Source organism: Equus przewalskii, chromosome 8, assembly GCF_037783145.1.
Source record: "Equus przewalskii isolate Varuska chromosome 8, EquPr2, whole genome shotgun sequence".
Classification (NCBI taxonomy): Eukaryota; Metazoa; Chordata; class Mammalia; order Perissodactyla; family Equidae; genus Equus; species Equus przewalskii.
In genome coordinates, this window is record NC_091838.1 from 64,634,865 (window position 1) to 64,655,731 (window position 20,867).

The following is a 20,867-nucleotide window of genomic DNA, read 5'->3' on the forward strand; positions in this document are numbered from 1 at the left end:
TCTGGCCTCTCAGTTCTGTTTTATTGAACAGTGTGTCTATTTTTTATGCCAGCACCATGCTGTTTTGGTTACTATAGCTTTGTAGCATATTTTGAAATCAAGGAGTGTTTCCATCTTTTAAAAAGGTCTTCTGTAGAGCCAAGAGTTTTAATTTTAATGAGGTCCAATCTATCAATTTTTTATTTTATGGCTAGTGCTTTTGGTGTTGAGTCTAAGAACCCTTTGCCTGGCCTTCGAACCTGAAGATTTTCACCTTTCAATTTTTTTCTAAAAGTTTTCTGTTTTACATTTAAGTATGAGTTAATTTTTGTTAAAGATTTGAAGTACAGTTCAAGGTTCACTTTTTTGTCTATTGATGTACAATTATTCCAGCACTGCTTTTGGAAAAAGCTCTATTTCTGCCATTGAATTGCTCTGCAAGTTTGTCAGATATCAGTTGGGTGAATTTGTGAGGGTTTGTGTCTGGGTTCTCTAATCTGTTTCATTGGGTCCATGTGTCTAAATCTCTCCCAATATCAAACAGTTTTGATTTATTCTGTCTATAGAGTGAGTCTTGAGATTGGGTAGACTGAGTTCTCCCACTTCATTCTTCTTTTTCAAAATTATTTTTGCTCTTCTTCTTCCTTTACCCTTTCATATAAATATTAGAATAATCTTTATTCTACAAAAAATATACGGTTGGAATTTTGATAGGAATTGCATTGAATCAGTTCTCAATTATGAAATATCGGTTTGGGCAGAAGTGACATCTTTTCTATGTTGATTCTTCCAATCCATGAACCCAGTAAACCTCTCCTTTTTTTTAGGTCTTCTTATACAGGAATTAACCTTATATCTTACTTTGGAACTATATGGAATTTATATCACCAAGTCAAAATGACTTGGATGAACTAAGTCAACAAAATATTTTTGTTGGAAACAATTTTGAAATGGAAAATATCAGTTTCCATAGTCCTCTTCTAAATAAGCAGACAGAAATTGTTCCCTTTCTAAGATCTTATTTATAATGTATCCAAATAATTAAAAAGTGAAATAATATCCCTAATAATTTTGAAAGAAAAAGAAAACTACTTTCCATTTGAGTTAAGTTTCCTCATAAAAACTGAGAGTAATGGGTTTGTGGAACTTCATAAGACTTCAGTTTTCCCTGATTATTTCCCAAAACCAAATTAATTTCTATCCCGTGACTTGCGGTGTTCTGTTTTAGAATATTTCAGTGTGGTATAGTAGGGCTGCCTCCCAAGTTGGAGGTGGCTTTGTGTTTGGTTATTAAAGAAGGGATGTTTGGTGCCCAAAAGTGTAGTATATAAACCTTGGATCAAGCTGTACAGTTTAGCTTCCTTACTCAGATGCGTATCTGAGGATTTCATTGGCAAATAGATTATTTTCCCATCTGGTAAAAGGATCTAGGTATTCCATGCATATTTACGTCTGGGGAAAATACCAAGAATCTCTTAGCAAAATGTGGCCTGGTAGATGCAGAGACTTATATTAAACCGCCTGCCCCAGCCATAGCAGTTCAACTATTTTTTCCTCCAGGAAAAAAATATATTCAATTTATTTATGGGCACTTCTGTATTTTGCTTTTCATTACCTAAATTGTATTTCAAATATTGTTTTATTGTCACTGTAATGTCAGAAAACAAACTAAATAGGGATTTGCTGCCAATTTTAATAAGTTGACATGGACGCAAAGAAACATGCACAATATTCATGATCTCTAGTCCTACTATGAAAATTCAGTAAAGTTAAGCAGTCCTTTGCACAAACTACAGTATGAAGCGATGCTTCTAAAGGAACTCCCAGTACCATGAAAGTTTTAAGAGTTCTTGAACACATTAAGAATATTTTAATGTCTTGGCTCTGAGTGAATGCAAGTGGCGGTTTTCACCCAGTCAAGCGCAGACCTACCCTACGTCAGAGGGCCTCCTCCTTTGTTGTGAAGACCCCTGTTTGCCCTCTGCGTCTTGCCCACACTGTGGGCTGGGGCTTTCCCAGAGGATAAAGCTCAGGGTAGTGCCACCCCAGCCACTGGGCATCCTTTTCTAAATCCTTATTCTGAAGCCTAATTGAACCACTTAAAAAATCAATTACTTAAATGATTTTTTGGGACAAAATCTTATTGTCACATAGACACAATAGGCTAAAGAATTTGAATTGGGGGAAACTCTTGGGCCCTTTTGCAATTTTCTTCTTCCACAAACCCATCTTACTTTAGCAAAGGTCTGGGTACATTTCTTAGATTAAATGCACGGCCCTGACTTTTCCTTGAATTCAGGAAGCCCATATTCCTCTTCTCCTACCACTTCCTCGACATAGACTTATCAAAATAGGACAGCTGCCTCTCTGCTTCCTGGCCATCTTCCCATCTCTGCTGACTCTCGCATATTGGTGTTGCTAAGAACTTTCCTGGAAAGAATCTGCAGGCTAAAACCCAACGCTGGATGATTTTGCACAGACACTACTTTCTGAAATATGCAGAAGGCTGGAGTTGCCAGGATGGTGTGAACCTGCCAGTGTTTTTCTATTTCCAGGACACTGGCTCTGCTGCCAGCTGTTACCACAATTTTTTCCTAGTAGAAAATTTGTTTAAGGGAAAGGTTGTAAAAACATGGTTGCTTTAATGCGAACTTTATTGTATTCTTAGCACTAAGTTATCTGAAAGACATTCAAGTTAACTCACTCTTTTAAAAGTTCCACCAGTAACACCGGATGCTTTTCTGGTTTGTCCTTTGCAGAAGTGAAATTTTTCTGTGAAACTCCAGCGATCGCTGATATTGTAATCCTGGTTGATGGTTCCTGGAGTATTGGAAGATTCAACTTCAGACTGGTTCGGCTTTTCTTGGAAAACCTGGTTACAGCGTTCGACGTGGGCTCAGAGAAGACACGAATTGGTACCTCTTCTGTTATTAACAGCAGTCAGTTGTCATTGTAAAACTGCTGGGAAGCTTCTTAAGAAATTTCAAAAACTCTTTACAAAGTAACTTTCAGAATCACAGGATGTTCCCAAAAGTGCAAGCTTGGATCAGGAAATATTTACTCCTACTAAGTTTTGCTGTGACACTTTCATTCAATTAATTATTGAACACATTTTAATTTTCTGAAAAGTCAAAATCTTCTCTGCCTAATAATAATAAAACTTTTAAAGTTACAGTCGGTTTAAGCATTTATCACATAAAAGTTTTCTTCTTCTTTAAGAGAAACAGCTGAATCCAGTGAAATGTTGAACTAAGAAAATTGAAGATTGGAAATAGTTTTGTAGTACAAGATGATCTTCGCCAAATTAATTCAAGCCGAGATAAAAAGCAAAAAAAAAAAAGAAGTAAATCTTTGAGTAACATATCTACTTTATTAAAGTTTCAAAGTATCACATTTAAGTAGCTGTTAAGGAAACTCATTCCTTTGAGAATAAAAACAAACAAATAAATCTAGATCTTTTACCTACAAACATGATCATACTTTTTTTAAAAAAATGCTCTTTACCTAATTGGATGCTCAATTCTAAATGGCTAGAAGATAAGTACATTCCCCTGGCGCCCAGATAGTCCAAATTAATTCCTTAAATTGATGTCAGGAATTCTTTTTGAAAGTACATAGTGAGGCAGAGAAGAAAATGTTGCAAAGATTAGGCCCTTCATCATTCTAGTTTCTGGAATAGTTCACCAGATCTTTGAGTAACCCATCATTTCTGGGTGGACTTTCTTATCTTTATTTTCCAGGTCTTGCACAGTATAGCGGAGACCCCAGAATAGAATGGCACTTGAATGCCTTTAACACAAAAGATGAGGTGATCGATGCTGTCCGAAATCTACCATACAAGGGAGGAAATACACTAACAGGTACGTTTTGTTCACTGCACATTTTTAGCAACATATCTTGCTAAAGAATAGTTTTATCACTTTATTCTGCCACTCTGTAAGACTGAGCATAGTATTTTTTTAACCAAACTAGCATCTAAAGTTCTCAGATGGCTCTTTTCTCAACCTCAGCATCAAGAGTTAAAGCTCAGACATCTCATTCCTATTGCTGTCCCAGGAAAGGCCTTTTGGGGCTAGAAGACAGCAGAGCGATCCCTGAGCGTGCCAGTCTGCAGCAGCTGTCTTAAGCTTTGTCAGTTCATTTCCTTTTCTTTCCCTTGTCTTCTCCTCCAGCCACCCTGTCAATTAAATAAAAACAGATTTCTATCTTATTTTCAAGAAAGGTATTTTCTTTGCCCTTATTCTGCAATCAGTAGTTATTGTGAAAATATTTGTGGATCTTTGGCTCACAAGTATTTTTGATAAATGAGTAATGTAAGGATGTTTAGATTATAATTATCCATGGCCCAACCATAAGGGGTTATTCCAGGTTTTAACCTTAGTACGTGCTATTTTCTTCCACAGCACATGATGGATAGTTTAACTATATAAATGCTATGCTTGACTTTTAAGTAATCCACTGAAATCCTGATCGTTGCTTCGCCATTTGAGGCCTAATCGAATGGGTTTTTTATTAATACAACAAAACATTTATTAAACACAAACCCTATAACAATATTGCAACATTTCTTATTTTTTCTGGGTAAAAAGTGTCACACTAAAAGGCGAGAGTTCAATTATCATTTTAGATCTGCTCCCACTACCCCTAAAAAAGAGAGGAAAAGAATTTTTGTTCTTTAGACCATCATGAACAAAATTGAATGTGTAGTGATAATATTTGGGACAGTAGCTTCTATGTGGGTATTCTTGCTTCATCCTAAATTATAAAGGTTTAGATTTTCTTGTACACAGATCTGTGACCATCTATTGGCCACAAATTCAGAGTTCTTTATAAATGCTAGTTTCTGAAATGGTGCAATATTCAGTTATTTTTATTACCTCTATTCTGGTAGGTTTTAGTTTTTCATCAGATCTGTCAAGGAAAAGATCCTTGTAAAAATAGAGATGAAAGATCACATCTAATAAAAACTCCTTTAGCTCAATAAGTTAATCAGCTTGTGGTTGCATTTTGCAGAATTAGAAGGCTTTTTATTAGAGATGATTGGTTTGTGTTTCTTTTTCCTTGTTTTCTCCCAGGTCTTGCTTTGAACTACATTTTTGAAAATAGCTTTAAACCAGAAGCAGGAGCAAGGTCTGGAGTGTCCAAAATTGGCATTTTAATCACAGATGGCAAGTCCCAAGATGATATTATTCCACCATCCAGAAACCTTCGTGAGTCTGGTGTGGAACTGTTTGCCATAGGTAAGTGTTATTTATGGTCCTCTTTCCACAATGGGCGCAGACACACAACCACTTGAAACAATGTGTAATGCAAAGTGCATTTCATTGAAAGTCAGAAATTTCTAGCCCTGACTGTAGTTGTAGCCATCATGTGACCTGAGCCCAAGTTCCTTGCATGTAAAATGGAAGTGATGGCAAATGTCATACATCCAATAGTGTGAGGATCTCTGGGTAGGTGTTTGTTATCTTTTAATTAGTTGAGACTTTTCTTTTCAGTAGCACTTTATATCTGTCTCTTCTTTGGTCGTATAGAGAGAAACTAATTTATCAGTTTCAAGGAATTAGGGTCCTGAAGCTATTTAAAGAAAGCACAGAGTTCTAGATATGCCATATTATTTCTTTGAAACTAACTCTTTATAAGGTATCGTTCTTGTGGAAAAGGATATGTATGGCACACATTCAGAGAACTGCACAATATTTAGATGATGATGCAACTTTGCTCTTGATTAAAATGTTTACATTTTCTTTGGCAACCAGAAGGTCTTTTATTTGGTAGAGACTGACAGACTTTCTCAGCAGAAAAAAAGCCTGATTATCAAGCAACACTGAAATACAGATCAAAATGCCAGAGCAAGTTCCTCAACGGGGTTCTGAAAACATTTAAAATTGGTTATTATGAATGGTCCATTTCATTATGTTTTCCGTATTTAATTTTTCTATTTATTATCAATCTTTAGTCTCATTAAAATGTATTTATCTCCCAACATTTATTGAGAATATGATGCAATCTTCTCTTTGTGAACTGACTGTGAGATATTTCTTCTATCAGAAGAGAATGCTTTTTACCCTGGACTTATCCACCAGTTAGGAGTGACAAACTGGATGTCAGCATGAAAAATACAGATATGAGGGACCCGTTTTAGTCCTACTAAATTGAAATATCCGGAGAAGAGGGCCCTGGGAATCTGTACTTTGAAAACATTCTCCAAGGTTGAGAACTACTGGTAAACCCATTGGACAGTCTCCTTGTGTATTACTCAAGTTTCTCTCCCTTAGAGAAAGATCCTAAAATGTTTCCCTGTTTATATGTTTTGTTTCATCAGAGCACGTTTCTGATAAGCCATTTTTTTCAGAACTTATTTCCTACTAGTGTCCAGCCACGTGTTGATTGAGAACAGCTGCAGAAGGAAGAAGGGGCTATGGAAAGTGCTCTTCCCTCTCTTTCCTGTTCCTTGTCCCTGCAGGGCGTCTGGACAGTGACGTCCTAGAGGGCAAGGTTGTGTCTTCTTCATCTTTTCGTTCCCAGAACCTAACCCAGTGCTTGACACTTAATGTGTCCAATAAATGGTCGTTAAATAATTTAGTGTGTCTAAAAGATTCCTAAGACAGCAACATTACCTTTAGTATTAAAAATGAAAATACTTGTGAAAGATAGATATAAGAGAAAAGTATTATTATTACTATTCAGATAAGGGAAGGGGGTTTTCCTACAGCAGAAGCCGTTATAAAATACTGCTAGTAAAGGCTGTGTGTTCTGTTCATAGAAGAAAGAGCAAAGGAAATTCAGAGGAAAAAATAAGAAAAATAAGTTCAAGCTTTGGTTTTGGTAAATTATATCCTTATTAGTGTGTGTATGTTTGTGTGTGTGTGTGTGTGTGTGTGTGTGTATTATATCTCAGGGGTATGCTGGAGCCAGGTCACACCCATTTGCAAGAGCCAATTGTGTGCATCTCTTCCCAAGTTTGCATTCTGTGACCTTGCATTGGTAGTTTGAAATCAGCCATAGTGAGGGTGTTTATAACAGAGAAATCAGCAAAACATTACAAATTAGTGCAGAAAGCTGATTGTTAAACATTTACCAGCACATCCTTGGAAACTCTATGGGCAATAAACTAAATGGTTTTAACTATATGGCAACTTCAGTCCTGACTTAAAATGTGAATTTTGTCCTGAGAATTATTTCAGATTTACTTGGCATTCGCATTTCTCATCTTGAGGTTTAACAGGACATCTTTCAAAGCTATCAGTGAACAACAATAACAAAAAACTCAAATAACAAGAAACAATTCCTTTGATCCATTCCCAAATTTTCTCCTCAAAATACGGTTTATAGAATGTTTCATTAAAGAAGTATTTGCTTATTTGCTGTGAGCCAGGCATTGTGATGGGTGCTGGGGCCCAAAGAGAAACAAGGCAAAATTCCTATAAAACAAATTCCTTTCAAGACAGGATGACCATTTCATCTCTTCTTCATGCTGTTTGCAACAGTTGAACTATTGCGTTTGGAAAGACGAGAGAGAGAGAGACAGATTGGGGACTATCTTCCCTAGAAAATTCTTGTATGAATCCAAACTTGCCGGTTTTAACTAAGTGCCATGAAAAGCTTTATTGACGTTAAGCTCATTGCTTCAGCATGCACTCAATGTTATTTTGTTATTGTGGACATAGATCCAACTGTGTGTTTTAGCAAGTATTGTAGAAGGTCCTTCAGGCAAGATACATCAGAGAGATAGATTTATTTTTCATTTTTTATTGTTCTATCCTTTTGTCCGGCAGAGGAAATCCCTTTGGAAGACTTTAAAATAATGAAAAATTAATTTATGTGTTTACTCTCCATTTTCTGGTCAGGTTAATAATGAGCGGATGAGTTTTTAAACAAAACTTCAAGTGAACTCATTTAGATGTGATTTGGACATTTCTATAGAAATTACCTGGAAATCAGTAGTATTTGTTATCTTATAACCCCCTGAAGCAAATAGTTCAGAGACAACTATTGCTTTGTTACTCAATTATGTTGAGGTTGGAAGATAAATTAAATGGTACAGCAAGGCATCAAAAAAGTAATGCATGTTGCCACAAGTAATTTCTCTTTCTTGTTCTTTAGTACCTCTTTCTAACCCCCTCAGATGATTGCAAGACAGGGATTTATAAAGAAATACCTCTTGTTGGCTGAAGCCTGAGGAGGAGAAATCGTACCTTCACACTCATAAAAAACCCAACCCTGGGCCTCTCTTTTTCTGTTTCTAATTTTGTTGGTAAATGTTTACTCATTTTAAGGTGCACTCTTCTGAGAGGCAGTAGGCTCTCATGGTTAAAAGCATATAACTGTGGATCTAGACTGCGTGGGTGGAATCCCAGCTGTCCACTTCCTAGTCGTGTTTCCTTGAGCAAGTTAATTAACCTCTCTGTGCGTCAATTTAGTCACCCATAAAATGGAAGAAACACTAGTGCCAAACTCATTGGTTGGTTGTGAGGATTAAATGTGTCAACATACATAAAACACTGAAGTGCTTGGGGCCTATTAAGCACACTCTAAGTGTTAGCATCCAGTGCTAAGACAGACTAGAAATGTTCTTTGAGAGCCGAGGATTTTCTGCCTCACTCTGTTCTCTGGTGTGTTCCAAACACCCAGCATTGCCCTTGACCTATAGTAATAAACATCGTAGAAGAACCAGAGCCATTTCCATTAGCAAAATTGCAGTGGTTACTAGCCAGACAATTTTACTTGAACGTGTTAATTTTTTTCCCAAGCTTTCCCTTAGTGCTATACAATAATAATAATAATAATAATAATAATTTTGTATATATAATTTTTATTCTAGCAGTCTGTCCCATTTAAGTAAACTTATTTTAAAGAAATTGGAATGTGAAGCTTTGATAGTTTAGGATCCTGGTTTAATTACTATTGCTCCTGCAATATTCATGCAAGACAGAAGTTTAGTTTCATCAGAACATCTTCCTTTTAAGATATACTGAACAAAATTAAGATCTAATCGTTTAAAAATGATTCTGAAGGTGACTTTAAAAACCCAATCCGACATGAGCTGTGCCTCTTTAAAGAAGCCGATGCTTTTATTGCAGTGAGGACTGATGGCTGGGGTCGGGTTCACTGCAGTTGCTTTTTCAAATGGGGCATGAATGTCACGGCCCTCCCTGTTGTCCTCAATGCAAGGGGTGAAAAACGCCGATGAGAATGAACTGCAGGAGATCGCCTCCGAACCGGACAGCACTCATGTGTACAATGTCGCCGAGTTTGACCTGATGCACACAGTTGTGGAGAGCCTGACTAGGACCGTCTGCTCCAGGGTGGAGGAACAGGACAAGGAGATCAAAGGTAAAACGAGAGACAGAGCATGCGGGTGTCCCCCTGTGCAAAAGGCCACCGTGGATTATGAAAATTCTCGTCATTTTTCATGTTGACTTTTTAAATAGAGTCCTTTATTCTCCTAAGACGTGAATCATCAGAGTAGAAAAGGGAGTATGTTGGCAGACTCTGTAGGGGAGAAGGGATATTTTAACCACTAGATAATTTTCTCCACCGTGTTGCATTTAGGCCATCACTTTTTTTTTAAATTAAACTTTGGATTTTGAGATCATTGTACATTCACATAAAGTTGTAAGAGTTAATCTACAGATTGTGCATACTTTGTCCGTTTCCCTCAATGGTAACATGTTGCAAAACCACAGTACAGTGTCACAGGCAGGATATTGGCGTTGATACAGTCAAGATACAGAATATTTCCATCACCACAAGGATCCTTCTTGTTGTCCTTTTATAGCCGCATTCACTTATATCTTTCCTCCAACCCCTCCTGAACCCCTGACAACAACTAATGTATTCCCCATCTCTAAATACTTTTCATTTTGAGAATATTATATAAATGGGATTATGTGGTCAGTAACTATTGGGGATTGGCTTTTTTCACTCAGGGTGATTCCCTGGAGATTCATCCAAGCTGTTGCACATATCAGTAGCTCTTTCCTTTTTACTGCTGTGTCGTATTCCACGGTATAGATGTACCACAGTTTGTTAAGCATTGAAAGACATCTGAATTGTGTCCATTTTTGGGCTGTTACAAATAAAGCTGCTATGAAGATTTACATATAGGTTCCTGTGTGAACAGAAGTTTTCTTTTCTCTGGGATAATGCCCAGGAGTGCAATTGCTGCATTGTATGGTAGTTGCATGTTTAGTTTAGTTAAGGGACCTAAACTGTTTTCCAGGGTGGCTGTAGCATTCTGATTCCCACCAACAATATATGAGTGACACAGCTTCTGTGCATTGTCACCGACATTTGTTGTTGTTACTATTTTTTGTTTTAGCCATTCTGATAGGTGTATAGTGATATCTCATTGTGGTTTTAATTTGCAATTCTCTGCTAGCTAATGAAGTTGAACATCTTTTTGCATGCTTATTTTGCATCTGTATATCCTTTTGGGTGAAATGTCTATTCATTATTTTGCCCATTTTCTAATTGGGCTATTTTTGGTTTTATTTTTTGGGTTTAGTTTTTAACTGTTGAGTTTTGAGAATTCTTTATTTATATTCTAGAAATTAATCCTTTATTAGATATGTGGTTTGTTAATATTTTCTCCTAATCTGTAACTTGTCTTTTCATTGTTTTAACAAAGTCTTTTGCAGAACAAAGGTCTTTTAATTTTGGTGAGATCCAATTTATCAATTTTTAATTTTATGGTTAGTGCTTTTGGTGTCAAGTCTAAGAACCCGTTGCCTGGCCTTAGATCCCAAAGATTTTCCTATGTATTTTATTCTAAAAGTTTCGCATTTTATTTCTAAAATATTTTACATGTAAGTCCATGATCTGAGTGCATTTTTGTAAAAGATTTGAAGTTTAGTTCCAGGTTCTTTCTTTTGGCCTATCAATATACAGTTACTTCAGCACGACTTGCTGAAAGGCTCTATTTCTGCTATTGAGTTACTTTGCATGTTCGTCAAGTATCAGTTGGGCAAACTTGTGTGGGTTTATATCTGGGTTCTCTAATCTGTTCCATTGGGTCTATGTTCCAATATCACACAGTCTTGATTTATTCTAGCTATAGAGTAAGTCTTGACATTGGATAGACTGAGTTCTTCCACTTGATTACTCTTTTGCAAATTTTTTTTGGCTATCATTCTTCCTTTACCTTTTCAGATAAATATTGGAATAATCTTTATTCTACAAAAAATTTTGTTGGGATTTTGACAGGAATTGCATTAAGTCAATTGTCAATTATCAAATATCAACTTGGGAAGAATTGATGTCTTTCCTGTGTTGATTCTTCCAATCCATGAACATGGCAAATCCTTTCATTTGTTAAGATATTCTTTGATTTCTTCATCAGGATTTTGTCGTTTTCAGAATACATGTTCTATACAAGTTCTTTTTTCTATTTACATCTAAGTGTTTCAATGTTGGGGGGAGGTTTTAGTTGTATTTTTAATTGCAGTGCGCACATGTTCACTGCTGGTATGTACAGATACAATTCTATTTTTTATCTTATATCCTGTGACCTTACTATTTGAACTTGTTAATTCATTCTAGGAATTTTTCTCTAAATTTTGGGGCATTTTCTATGTAGAACATCACATCATTTGCAAATAGGGACAGTTTTATTTCTTCCCTTTTGATCTCTGTGCTTTTTATTTCCTTTTCTTGCTTTACTTCACTGGCTAAAACTTCCGCTACTATGTTGAATAAGAGTGATGAGAATGAACATCCCTGCCTATTCTCTATCTTGGGGGGAAAGCTTCTGCTTTTCAAGGACTTGGTCCATTTCATAGAACTTGTAGAATTTATGTGTGTAGAGTTGTTCATAGTATTTCCTTAGTGCTCTTTTCATGTCTGCAAGGTCTATAGTGATGGATCCTCTTTCAGTCCTGATATTGGTAATTTTTGTCTTCTCTCTCTTTTTTTCTTTCATAACCTTGCTAGGGGCTCGTCCTTTATTTTTTAAAAAAAGGCTTTTCAAAGAACTCGCTCTTGGTTTCATTGATTTTCTCTATTTTTCTTCTGTTTTAAATTTCATTGATTTCCGCTCTTGTTTACTTTCTTCCTTTTGCTGGTTTTGGATTTATTTTGTTCTTTTCTAGATTCTTGAGAAGGAAACTTAGATTATTGATTTGAGATGTTTTCTCTTTTCTAATGTAATTACTTACATGCTATCAATTTCCTTCTCAGCATCATGTTAGCATGATGTTAGCAACATGCCACGTATTTTGTATTTTCATTTTCATTCAATTCAAAATAATTTTGATCTTCTTTGATCCATTGATTATTTAGAAGTGTGTTATTTATAGTTTCCAAGTGTTTAGATGTTTTTTTGTTACCTGTCTGTTGTTGGTTTCTATTTTGATTTCATTATCATCAGGGAACACACTCTATATGATTTCAATTTTTAAATTTGCTGAGGTTGGTCTTATGGCCCAGGATGTGGTTTATTTTTATGTCAGTATATGCTCTGTGGGTGCTTGAAAAGGGTGTGTATTCTGCTGTTATGTGCAATGTTCTATTTTGACTGAATCTTATTAGTTGATGGTCTTGTTGAGTTCCATATCCTTGCTGATTTTTTTGTCTAGTTGTCTTAATAATAGTTGGGAGAGGTTATGTTAAAATATCCATCTATAATTGTAGATGTGTCTATTTCTTCTTTCAGTTCTATCAGTTTTTACTTTATATATTTTGCAGTTCTTTCTTTGATACATACACATTTAGGATGCTATGTTTTCTGGGTGGATTAACCATTTATCATTATGTAATGTCCCTCTCTGTCTCTGGTAATTTTCTTTGTTCTGAACTCTACTTTATCTGATGCTAATGTAGCCATTTCTACTCCCTTTTGGTTAATGTTTACTTGATAAAACTTTTTTATTCATTTACTTTCAACCTCCCTATATCACATTTGAAGTTGGTTTCATGTAGACAGCATATAGTTGGTCATGTTTTTTAATTTGCTCTGCTAATCTCTTCTTTTTAATTGGTGTGTTTAGGCCATTTGGATTTAATGTGATTATTGATACATTTGGGCTTAAGCCTGCTAGTTTATTTGTGGTTTTTTATGTTCGTTCTTTCTGTTTTCATTTCTCTGTTTTCCTTATCTTTCTTTCCTGTGGGTTACTTAAACATTTTTTAGAACTCCACTTTGATTTATTGATAATCTTGACAGAATCTCTTAGTATAGCTTTTTTAGTGGTTGCTCTAGGTATTACATTATATATATCCTAGTCTGCTGGTGTTGACATTTTACCAGTTTGAATGAAGTGTGGAAACCTTACCTTCCTTCAAATTCCTTTACTATAGCTGTGTATAGTATAATTTTCTTAAATATTCCCTCTCTATATATTTAGAACCACATCAAAAATTGGTATAATTCTTCAACCATCAAAAATAATTTAGAAAACTCAAGAGGAGAAGTAAAATGTATTATGTTTATCCATATTTTTATGCTTTTCTGTAATTCTTTCTTCCTTTCTCTAGTCCTGGGATTCCTTCTTTTAATTATATTCTTTTTGTTTAAAGAACTTCTTTTAGTCATTCTTTTAGGATAGGTCTTGCTGGAAAATTCTCTTATTTAATTTTACTTCATCTGAGAATGTCTTGAGTTTTTCCTTGATTCCTGAAAGATATTTTTGCTAGATATAGAGTTTTGAGTTGATAGCTCTTTTCTTTTAATACTTGAAAAATGCTGTGTCGCTTCCTTCTGGCCTCCATGGTTTCTGATGAGAAATCTGCTGTCATTAGAATCTTTCCCCCTGTAGGTAAGGTGTCATTTCTCTCCTGTTGCTTTTAAGATTTTTCCTTTGAGTTTGATTTTCAGAAGTTTGACTATGGTATGTCTTGGTGTGAATTTCTGTGAGCCTATCATTTTTGGGTACACTCATTTTCTGGAATCTGTGGCTTACATCTTTTGGCAAATTTGGGAAATTTTCAGGCATTATTTCTTCAAGTACTGACTCACCACTAGATGTCCTCTGACAGCATCCTAGAGGGGAAAAGGAGTGGTACCTTAATACTACCAGGTGGGGTTGGAAGTCTAAGCTTCTCATGTGGTCTCTACTGATATCACAGAGGAGGGAGGTGGTAGAAGGATTCATCACCACCCATCAGGGATAATTATCTCTCTTCCCTACTGGGTCTTTTCTCACACCACCCTGGCTGCGTGATGGGATAGGAGTGAATGTTGGGGAACCCTGTTACAGCCAAGAAAAATAGAAGTCTTGTCTCCCCGGTTGGCCTTTGCTGGCATGAGAGGGTGTGGGGTCACAGTTCTGTCCCTGGGTATTTGTCTAGAGTAGAGCAGTTATTGCCTAAAAGTTTTCTGTCTTGGCAGGCTGGCCCTTTCCTGGTCCTTTGGCTGGAGAAAGCAGGCTTTCTTAGGGCTTTTTTCTTTAACTACGGATGTTTCTCAGTTGCTAGGTTCTTTAGCACATGTCTGGGATTTATAAGGCAAAAGGAAAACTCAGGGAACTCACCACTGTATTATTTCTTGGGTCCCACAGTCCCTTGCTTATCTACCTTCTTTTCTCTGCCTGTCAGTGTCTTCTTATGCTTGTTTTGTATATAATTTCCAGAATTTTTAATTGTACTTAGTGGAAAAATAGGGAAAAGTACATCTACTCTATCTTCCTGGAAACACAGTCATCATGGATTTTTAACCCTTGTCTTTCATGATATCATTGGTCTGCAGGTTATACCTGGGTTATAGGGATGTGATCTGAGAAGAGGGTAACATCCAGATCCTCCTTTAAGAGTTTGGTTTTATTTCCCACCTTCATTGTATCCAGGATGTGGAATGATTCTATTTGGCGACATGCCCTTCTCTCTTCCATCATTCCTCTTTCCCTGGACCAGATCTCTTGGAACTAGATTGGGCAGCCAAGCAGTATTTTCCTGAACAAATTTCTCTGAGCTTCTTAATGAGACTACTTTAGAGCCCAGCTATTGCCACAAAAAACATGTGATTGCTGATAAATCATGTAATACAGTTCCTAGCCACAGCTAGTGTTCAATAACTATGTTTTTTTTTCCCCATTGTGATGGTTACTAAAGTTCCTTGGGGTAAGTGCCCTTAGAGAGTAAAAAGTCCTAAAGTTCAAAGACTTTGAACTTACTTGTCCCAAATCTTTTATAGAATTGTTTGCATTAACAAGTATATAATACACACAAAGTGCTTACATAGTGTCTGGCTCATAGTGGGCATTCAGTGTATGTTAGTTGCTTTTTCTTCCCTTTAATTTTAGATATTCAACATTTGTTGCATTGAAGTCTTCAGTACAGAAGCTATACCGTCTGAGGCTTAATCACACAGGCTCTGTGTCAAGAAGTCAAGTATCAATCTCAGCTCTGATACTTACTAATTGTGAGACTTGGGCAAGTTATTTAACTTCGCTGTGCCTTGGTTTTCTCACCTACAAAATAGGAGAAATAATAGTAACTGTTGAAATTAAATGAGATAATGCTTCTAAAGAGCTCAGAAGATCACCTTTAGTATACACACGCTCGATTAATGTTGTGTCTTTGTTTTTTTTGTTATTCTATAGCATATCTTTAAGAAAGTTCAAGAAAGTCAAGGACTATGTCTTATTGAAGTTTGCATCTTCAAAACCTTGCATAGTGATTGGTGCCTAGTAGAAACTTAAATGTTTCAATGAACAAATGTGGGAATGAATAACTGAATCAGTGTATCTAGAGATGAAAATCTTAGAGGTAGCATAAAAGCAGTAGTCATTTCTAACTAATGGAGTTTCCCAGTTTCGTAAGAAATAACTTTGGGAAAGAGGTTCATTTTATGTGTTTCTTTAATTTAGCCTCAGCCCTTGCCACCATTGGGCCGCCTACAGAGTTGATTACCTCTGAAGTCACTGCCAGAAGCTTTATGGTGAACTGGACTCATGCCCCAGGAAAAGTGGAAAAGTACAGAATTGTGTATTATCCTGCCAGGGGTGGAAAACCAGAAGAGGTAATGAAGAGACAGTATTTTCAAACCATTATTTTTATTCTCTCAAGTCTTCTACAGTAGTGAGGACAAGACAGAAATGTGTATATAAGGAGATTATTCTGTCACAAATGTTTAAAATGATTTGACTGAAATACATTTCCACGTGTCCATGTTGTTCTTCCATCTCTCTGGATTACGGTATTTACATCGTCTCTTCTCACCTCCGTCACATAACCCTCAGAACTGATTATGTATCCACTTCTAACACAAGTTATTTTCACTTTTTTTTCTTTTTGAGTTCTAAAGCAAAAGGAAGCAGCAGTTAATGATCTGGCCAGAACCCCTTTTTACTATTCATATATTCTTTCTTTTTGGGGAGTGGTCTCAACTTTCTGCCTTAATGAAGTCTGTGTGTTTCAAATTATGTGGTCATATAGTCCTCCAGGATTTGAGATTTCCTGGATATTTGTGGAGATTAGTGCAATGGAGAAGCCGTAATAAAGCGTCTGTGGCCATCTTTTTTCATGAGTTGGCCATCACCGGAGAGGACGCCTATTGCCTGGTGATTTGATCCTTCCTATTTCCTATCTTTGAATCAGCAGTTCATGGCGAATATGTTAAAATGTGATGAAATCTCCCTTTCTTTTTTTTTTTTTTTTGAAGTACTAACCTTTGTTGTTCAAACCTCTGATTGACCTCAGCATGTTTGACAGTTTTCTTCTGTATTATGGCAGGATTTATGATTTCTTTTTTACGTGTTAGAGAAGTAGATCATGGAGTTTTAAATCATCTGGACTAAAAAAAATCAGAGTGCTTCCACTGGTTCTATCTTTTTCATGACTAATAAACCTTTTAAATGCTTCCCAAAGCTCCATGGAAAAATTTCACATGTCTGCTGTCATTAAGTGAACATGAATAGGATGATAATTAGCCTGAAAATGACACAATTTCCGTTAGATACGAATTAATAAGGTACTTTCGTACATATTCCATAAAAGATGCATCACTTCATGTAAAATTTAAGGAGAATTGACTGCCACAGTGGAAAAAAGGATGTGGCATAAATAAGAACATATTTAATGAAATGATCTTGCTAGAGGTATTTTTGCTTTTTTTTTTCATGTAGCCTTTAAAATAAGAGGTATTTTTGCTTTTTGATTTCAATTCTGCATCTGAGATATTCCATACTCTCATTCCTCGAACTGTTCTTTAAACAGGCGGTGGTGGATGGAAGTGTATCGTCCACAGTGTTGAAGAACTTGATGTCTTTAACTGAATATCAGATAGCCGTCTTCGCAATATATGCCCACACTGCTAGTGAAGGCCTACGGGGAACTGAAACTACGCGTATGTATTGAATTTTATCCCACTTCTGACTTTGTACATCATTGCGTAGATGGCCTTTCCTAAACTGGAATTCTGCTTAGGTTGTATTGAGGGCATCCTGAATCAAATTCATAGAAAATAGTTGTCACGGTATATGCAGCATTGTGCTATAGTCGCGTTTTGCAGGTGCTACATATTGGGAGGGATGTTATAAAACTCTGGTATGTTCAGGATAGAGCAACCTCAGTGGTGAAGGGTGCAAAATATTAATCATTTAATAAACAATATTTAGCGAATGCGTGTTATAAACTAAGCACTGGGCTTGAATTTCAGTAGTTCTGTTGCTCTCTTGTCTGGTAGAATACCATGGAAATTATGTTACATCTCTTTTCATTATTCATATCATTGTAATTAAAACAAGTTTTTGAATGCTAGTAATTTCTTATTTGAGCATGATCATGATAACACACACAGAAACTTTCAGAGAATCTTGGGAAAATATAGTTGTAATAAACATGATCACCTACTCATTTAGTTATTTCAAACATTAATTGAGTTTCTGTTACGTGCTAGGCACTATACAAAGTTGGTCTAAAAATTCTGCCTCTGATAGAACAGTGGCAATGTAAACAGCACCAATAACAATGTGCCAGGCATTTTGACGATCACAGTCCACATCCAATACTTTCTTGGATTTATCCCTGCAACAGTTTGTAAGGCAGATGTTAAGACCGTTGCTTTGCAGAAACATTTTAGCGACAATCTCTGCCCTCAGGGAAGTTTTAGTCCAGTAAGAGAGGGAATTCAAGCCAAGGACATGCAAACAAAGTAGCGCAAGAAGTACTATAGACACTCCGATAGAAGTGTGACAGGGAGCTGCCTGTGTAGCATGGTCCCAAACTTGATATTGTGGTTGGAAAAGCAGGTAGGAACCGATGGTGGAGGGCTTAGAATTATGTTTGAAAACAGCAATGTTTCATGGTTTTCATTGGCATGATTTAACCCAGGAACTTGCAATTTATCCTTAATTCTTTTCTCCTTACCTCTCAAATATGGCCAATATTATTTCTTGATTATTCCATTTTTCTCAAGCTCTGTTGCATTTGACTGAGTGAAATCTTATCACTGTCTCTAATTAACTATGTCGATGAGTATTTATTCATTCACGTATGTGTTTGTCCAGCCACCCATTTTGTCATTTATTAAGTGACCCAACAATTATTTTTAGTGGCCACTGCATGTCAGACACTGTGTGTGGTAATGGGCATAAAATGATGGTCAGAATAGTCCCGCTGCTCTTGACTGGCTCCCAGAGAAATGTGTCCATCACTGTAGTGGGGTGTAAGAAACTAGAAGATGTTCCTGATTTTAAACAGTCGCTATGTTTACTCTCCCGGAAGGGGCTTACATGGCTATGTGAACAGATTTAAGGATGAAAATTATCTGAAAAATAAGCTATGTTTACTTAGTAGCTCCTAATGCATAGATACTTTGAAATAAGCAAGCACAGTGATAAATGGCTGAACGTTAAAAAAATATCTCCTCTTGCAGTTGCTTTACCTATAGCTTCTGACCTTGAGCTGTATGATGTGACTGAGAACAGTCTGAGGGCAAAATGGAATCCGGTGGCTGGAGCCTCAGGGTACCTGATCCTCTACGCTCCTCTCACGGAGGGCCTGGCTGGGGATGAAAAAGAGGTAACTACCTGCTGCCTACCAGAGTCCTAGAGTCTTTGACTTCCTTAAAATCGATGTTTTTACCACAAGAATTTAATGTATAAAATTTAGAAAATTCACGTTAGCAAAAGGAAAAAAAAAATCGCTTGTAATTCCACCTAGAGATATCCGTTGTTAACATTTAGTTAACAATCTTTTTCAATGCATTTTAACACAAAAAAATGGAAACAGTTTTGCAGTCTTCTGTTTTCATTTTGTTTATTGTGAATATTTTTCATGCTGTTAAATAATCTTTTATATAGTCATTTTAGAGGTCACGTTTAATTAATCTCATGTTACTGCACGTTTAGCTAGTTTGCTTTGCAAATAATGCCTTTGGGGCCATTCTCAACATATAACTTTGCATGGTTGTCTGGTTATTTCCTTAGGATAAATTCCTAGAAATGGAGTTTCTTTTCATGCAAATTACCACGTATGCAAATTAGTATTAAGTATGCAAATTATTAAGGCTTAAGTATTATTAAGTATAACTGTGTATTATGAAATGACTCTAGAGAAATTTTATATAATTTATATTGTTATATGAAGTTTTCAAACGATTGTTTTCCCATATGTACACTGACTTGGAAAATTTTTTTTACTGATTTGAGAGGTAGTGAAATGTATCTCATTGTTGTGGATTTCTTTGCATTTATTCTATTTTAAATGAATCTTTGACTTTCAAATGATTTATTTTTGTCCTCATTTTAAATTAATTTATTAATTTTAAATAATTAATTTAGTCCTCAATTTAAATTAATATGCAAATGAAATATTTAAAGTAAATATTAATTATTAGTTAATTAATTTTTAGGGAACAACTACCATAATATAGATATTCAAGGAGTAAAGAGGAAATGTCTCTGACACTTGGGAGTGTCTTGGCGAGGCCAATGGAGTGGCTAAGAGAGGGAATTCAGTACTCGATTCTTGAACATCATCTAAAACCTGCCTCTGGTGACAGAAATCTTTAGGGCCAGAAATATGGTGAATCTGAGCATCAAGAGCAGAGAGCATTGATGACACGTGTTATTTTCTTTCCAAGATTTAGACGGCTTTTGCCCATTTGAGTTTAATGTTGGTCTTATTATTTTGGCAGAAGGGAGACTTACAAATGATGCTAGAAAGATGCTCAGCTTTACCGGGAAAGAGAAAAATAAAAAAGAAAGGAATATCAGTTTACCTAATAGATTAGCAAACAGTTTTTAAAGTCTGATAATACTGCATATTCATGAGCATGTGGGGAAGCAAAACTACTCATATAAATTGGTATGTAAATTAGCCTGTCGAATACTTGGAAATATTTTATCAAGTTGAAGATATATACAAATTTTTGGGTATATATCATAGGGAAACATCCTCCAAGGGTTTTTCAATGTAGGCACTTGATCAGATGAACAACTGACATGTTCATCAAGGAATGGAAAATAGTGGCATATTTATAGAAAGGATACCATAAAGGAATTAAATAACGTTAACTCTGTCCCTGTGTATTGACATGGATAAATCTTGAAATGTAGTATTGACGGGGAAAAATATTATGTTGATATGGTCCCATTTATGTACGTTGTTAAAAATACAGAACCATGTATTATTTACAAATATATACATATGTATGTAGAAGTAAAAAGGTGGATCAGTAAGATACACCTCAACATTAGGGGAGAGGTGGTCAACAGAAAGAATGAAAAAGATCTTGTGTTTTATTGAATGTATTAGTTCTTTTAAAAATGAGATCTGAAGTCAATATGATAACATGTTGATATTTATTAAACTTGAGTGGTGGTACATCAGGGTATATTATTTTCTCTACATTTATGTTATATATGATGAGATATTTCAAAATTAAAATTTTTAATTTGAAAATAATGCTGGCAGTTGTGTGACTGAAGACTGTTTATGGAGATACTTTT

The 20,867-nt window shown here is 35.8% G+C and overlaps 1 protein-coding gene across 2 annotated transcripts in view; it reads left to right on the top strand.

The window, feature by feature from the left end:
- The window catches only part of COL14A1 (collagen type XIV alpha 1 chain), a 216,993-nt gene that overhangs the window by 62,336 nt on the left and 133,790 nt on the right, over positions 1-20,867 (top strand). For both annotated transcript variants that reach the window (XM_070630921.1, XM_070630920.1), the window contains exons 6-12: positions 2,739-2,894; positions 3,720-3,839; positions 5,055-5,219; positions 9,151-9,312; positions 15,783-15,934; positions 17,131-17,260; positions 18,791-18,936. In XM_070630921.1, the coding sequence (XP_070487022.1) occupies positions 2,739-2,894; positions 3,720-3,839; positions 5,055-5,219; positions 9,151-9,312; positions 15,783-15,934; positions 17,131-17,260; positions 18,791-18,936 (1,031 nt within the window). The remainder of the gene's footprint in view (positions 1-2,738; positions 2,895-3,719; positions 3,840-5,054; positions 5,220-9,150; positions 9,313-15,782; positions 15,935-17,130; positions 17,261-18,790; positions 18,937-20,867) is intronic.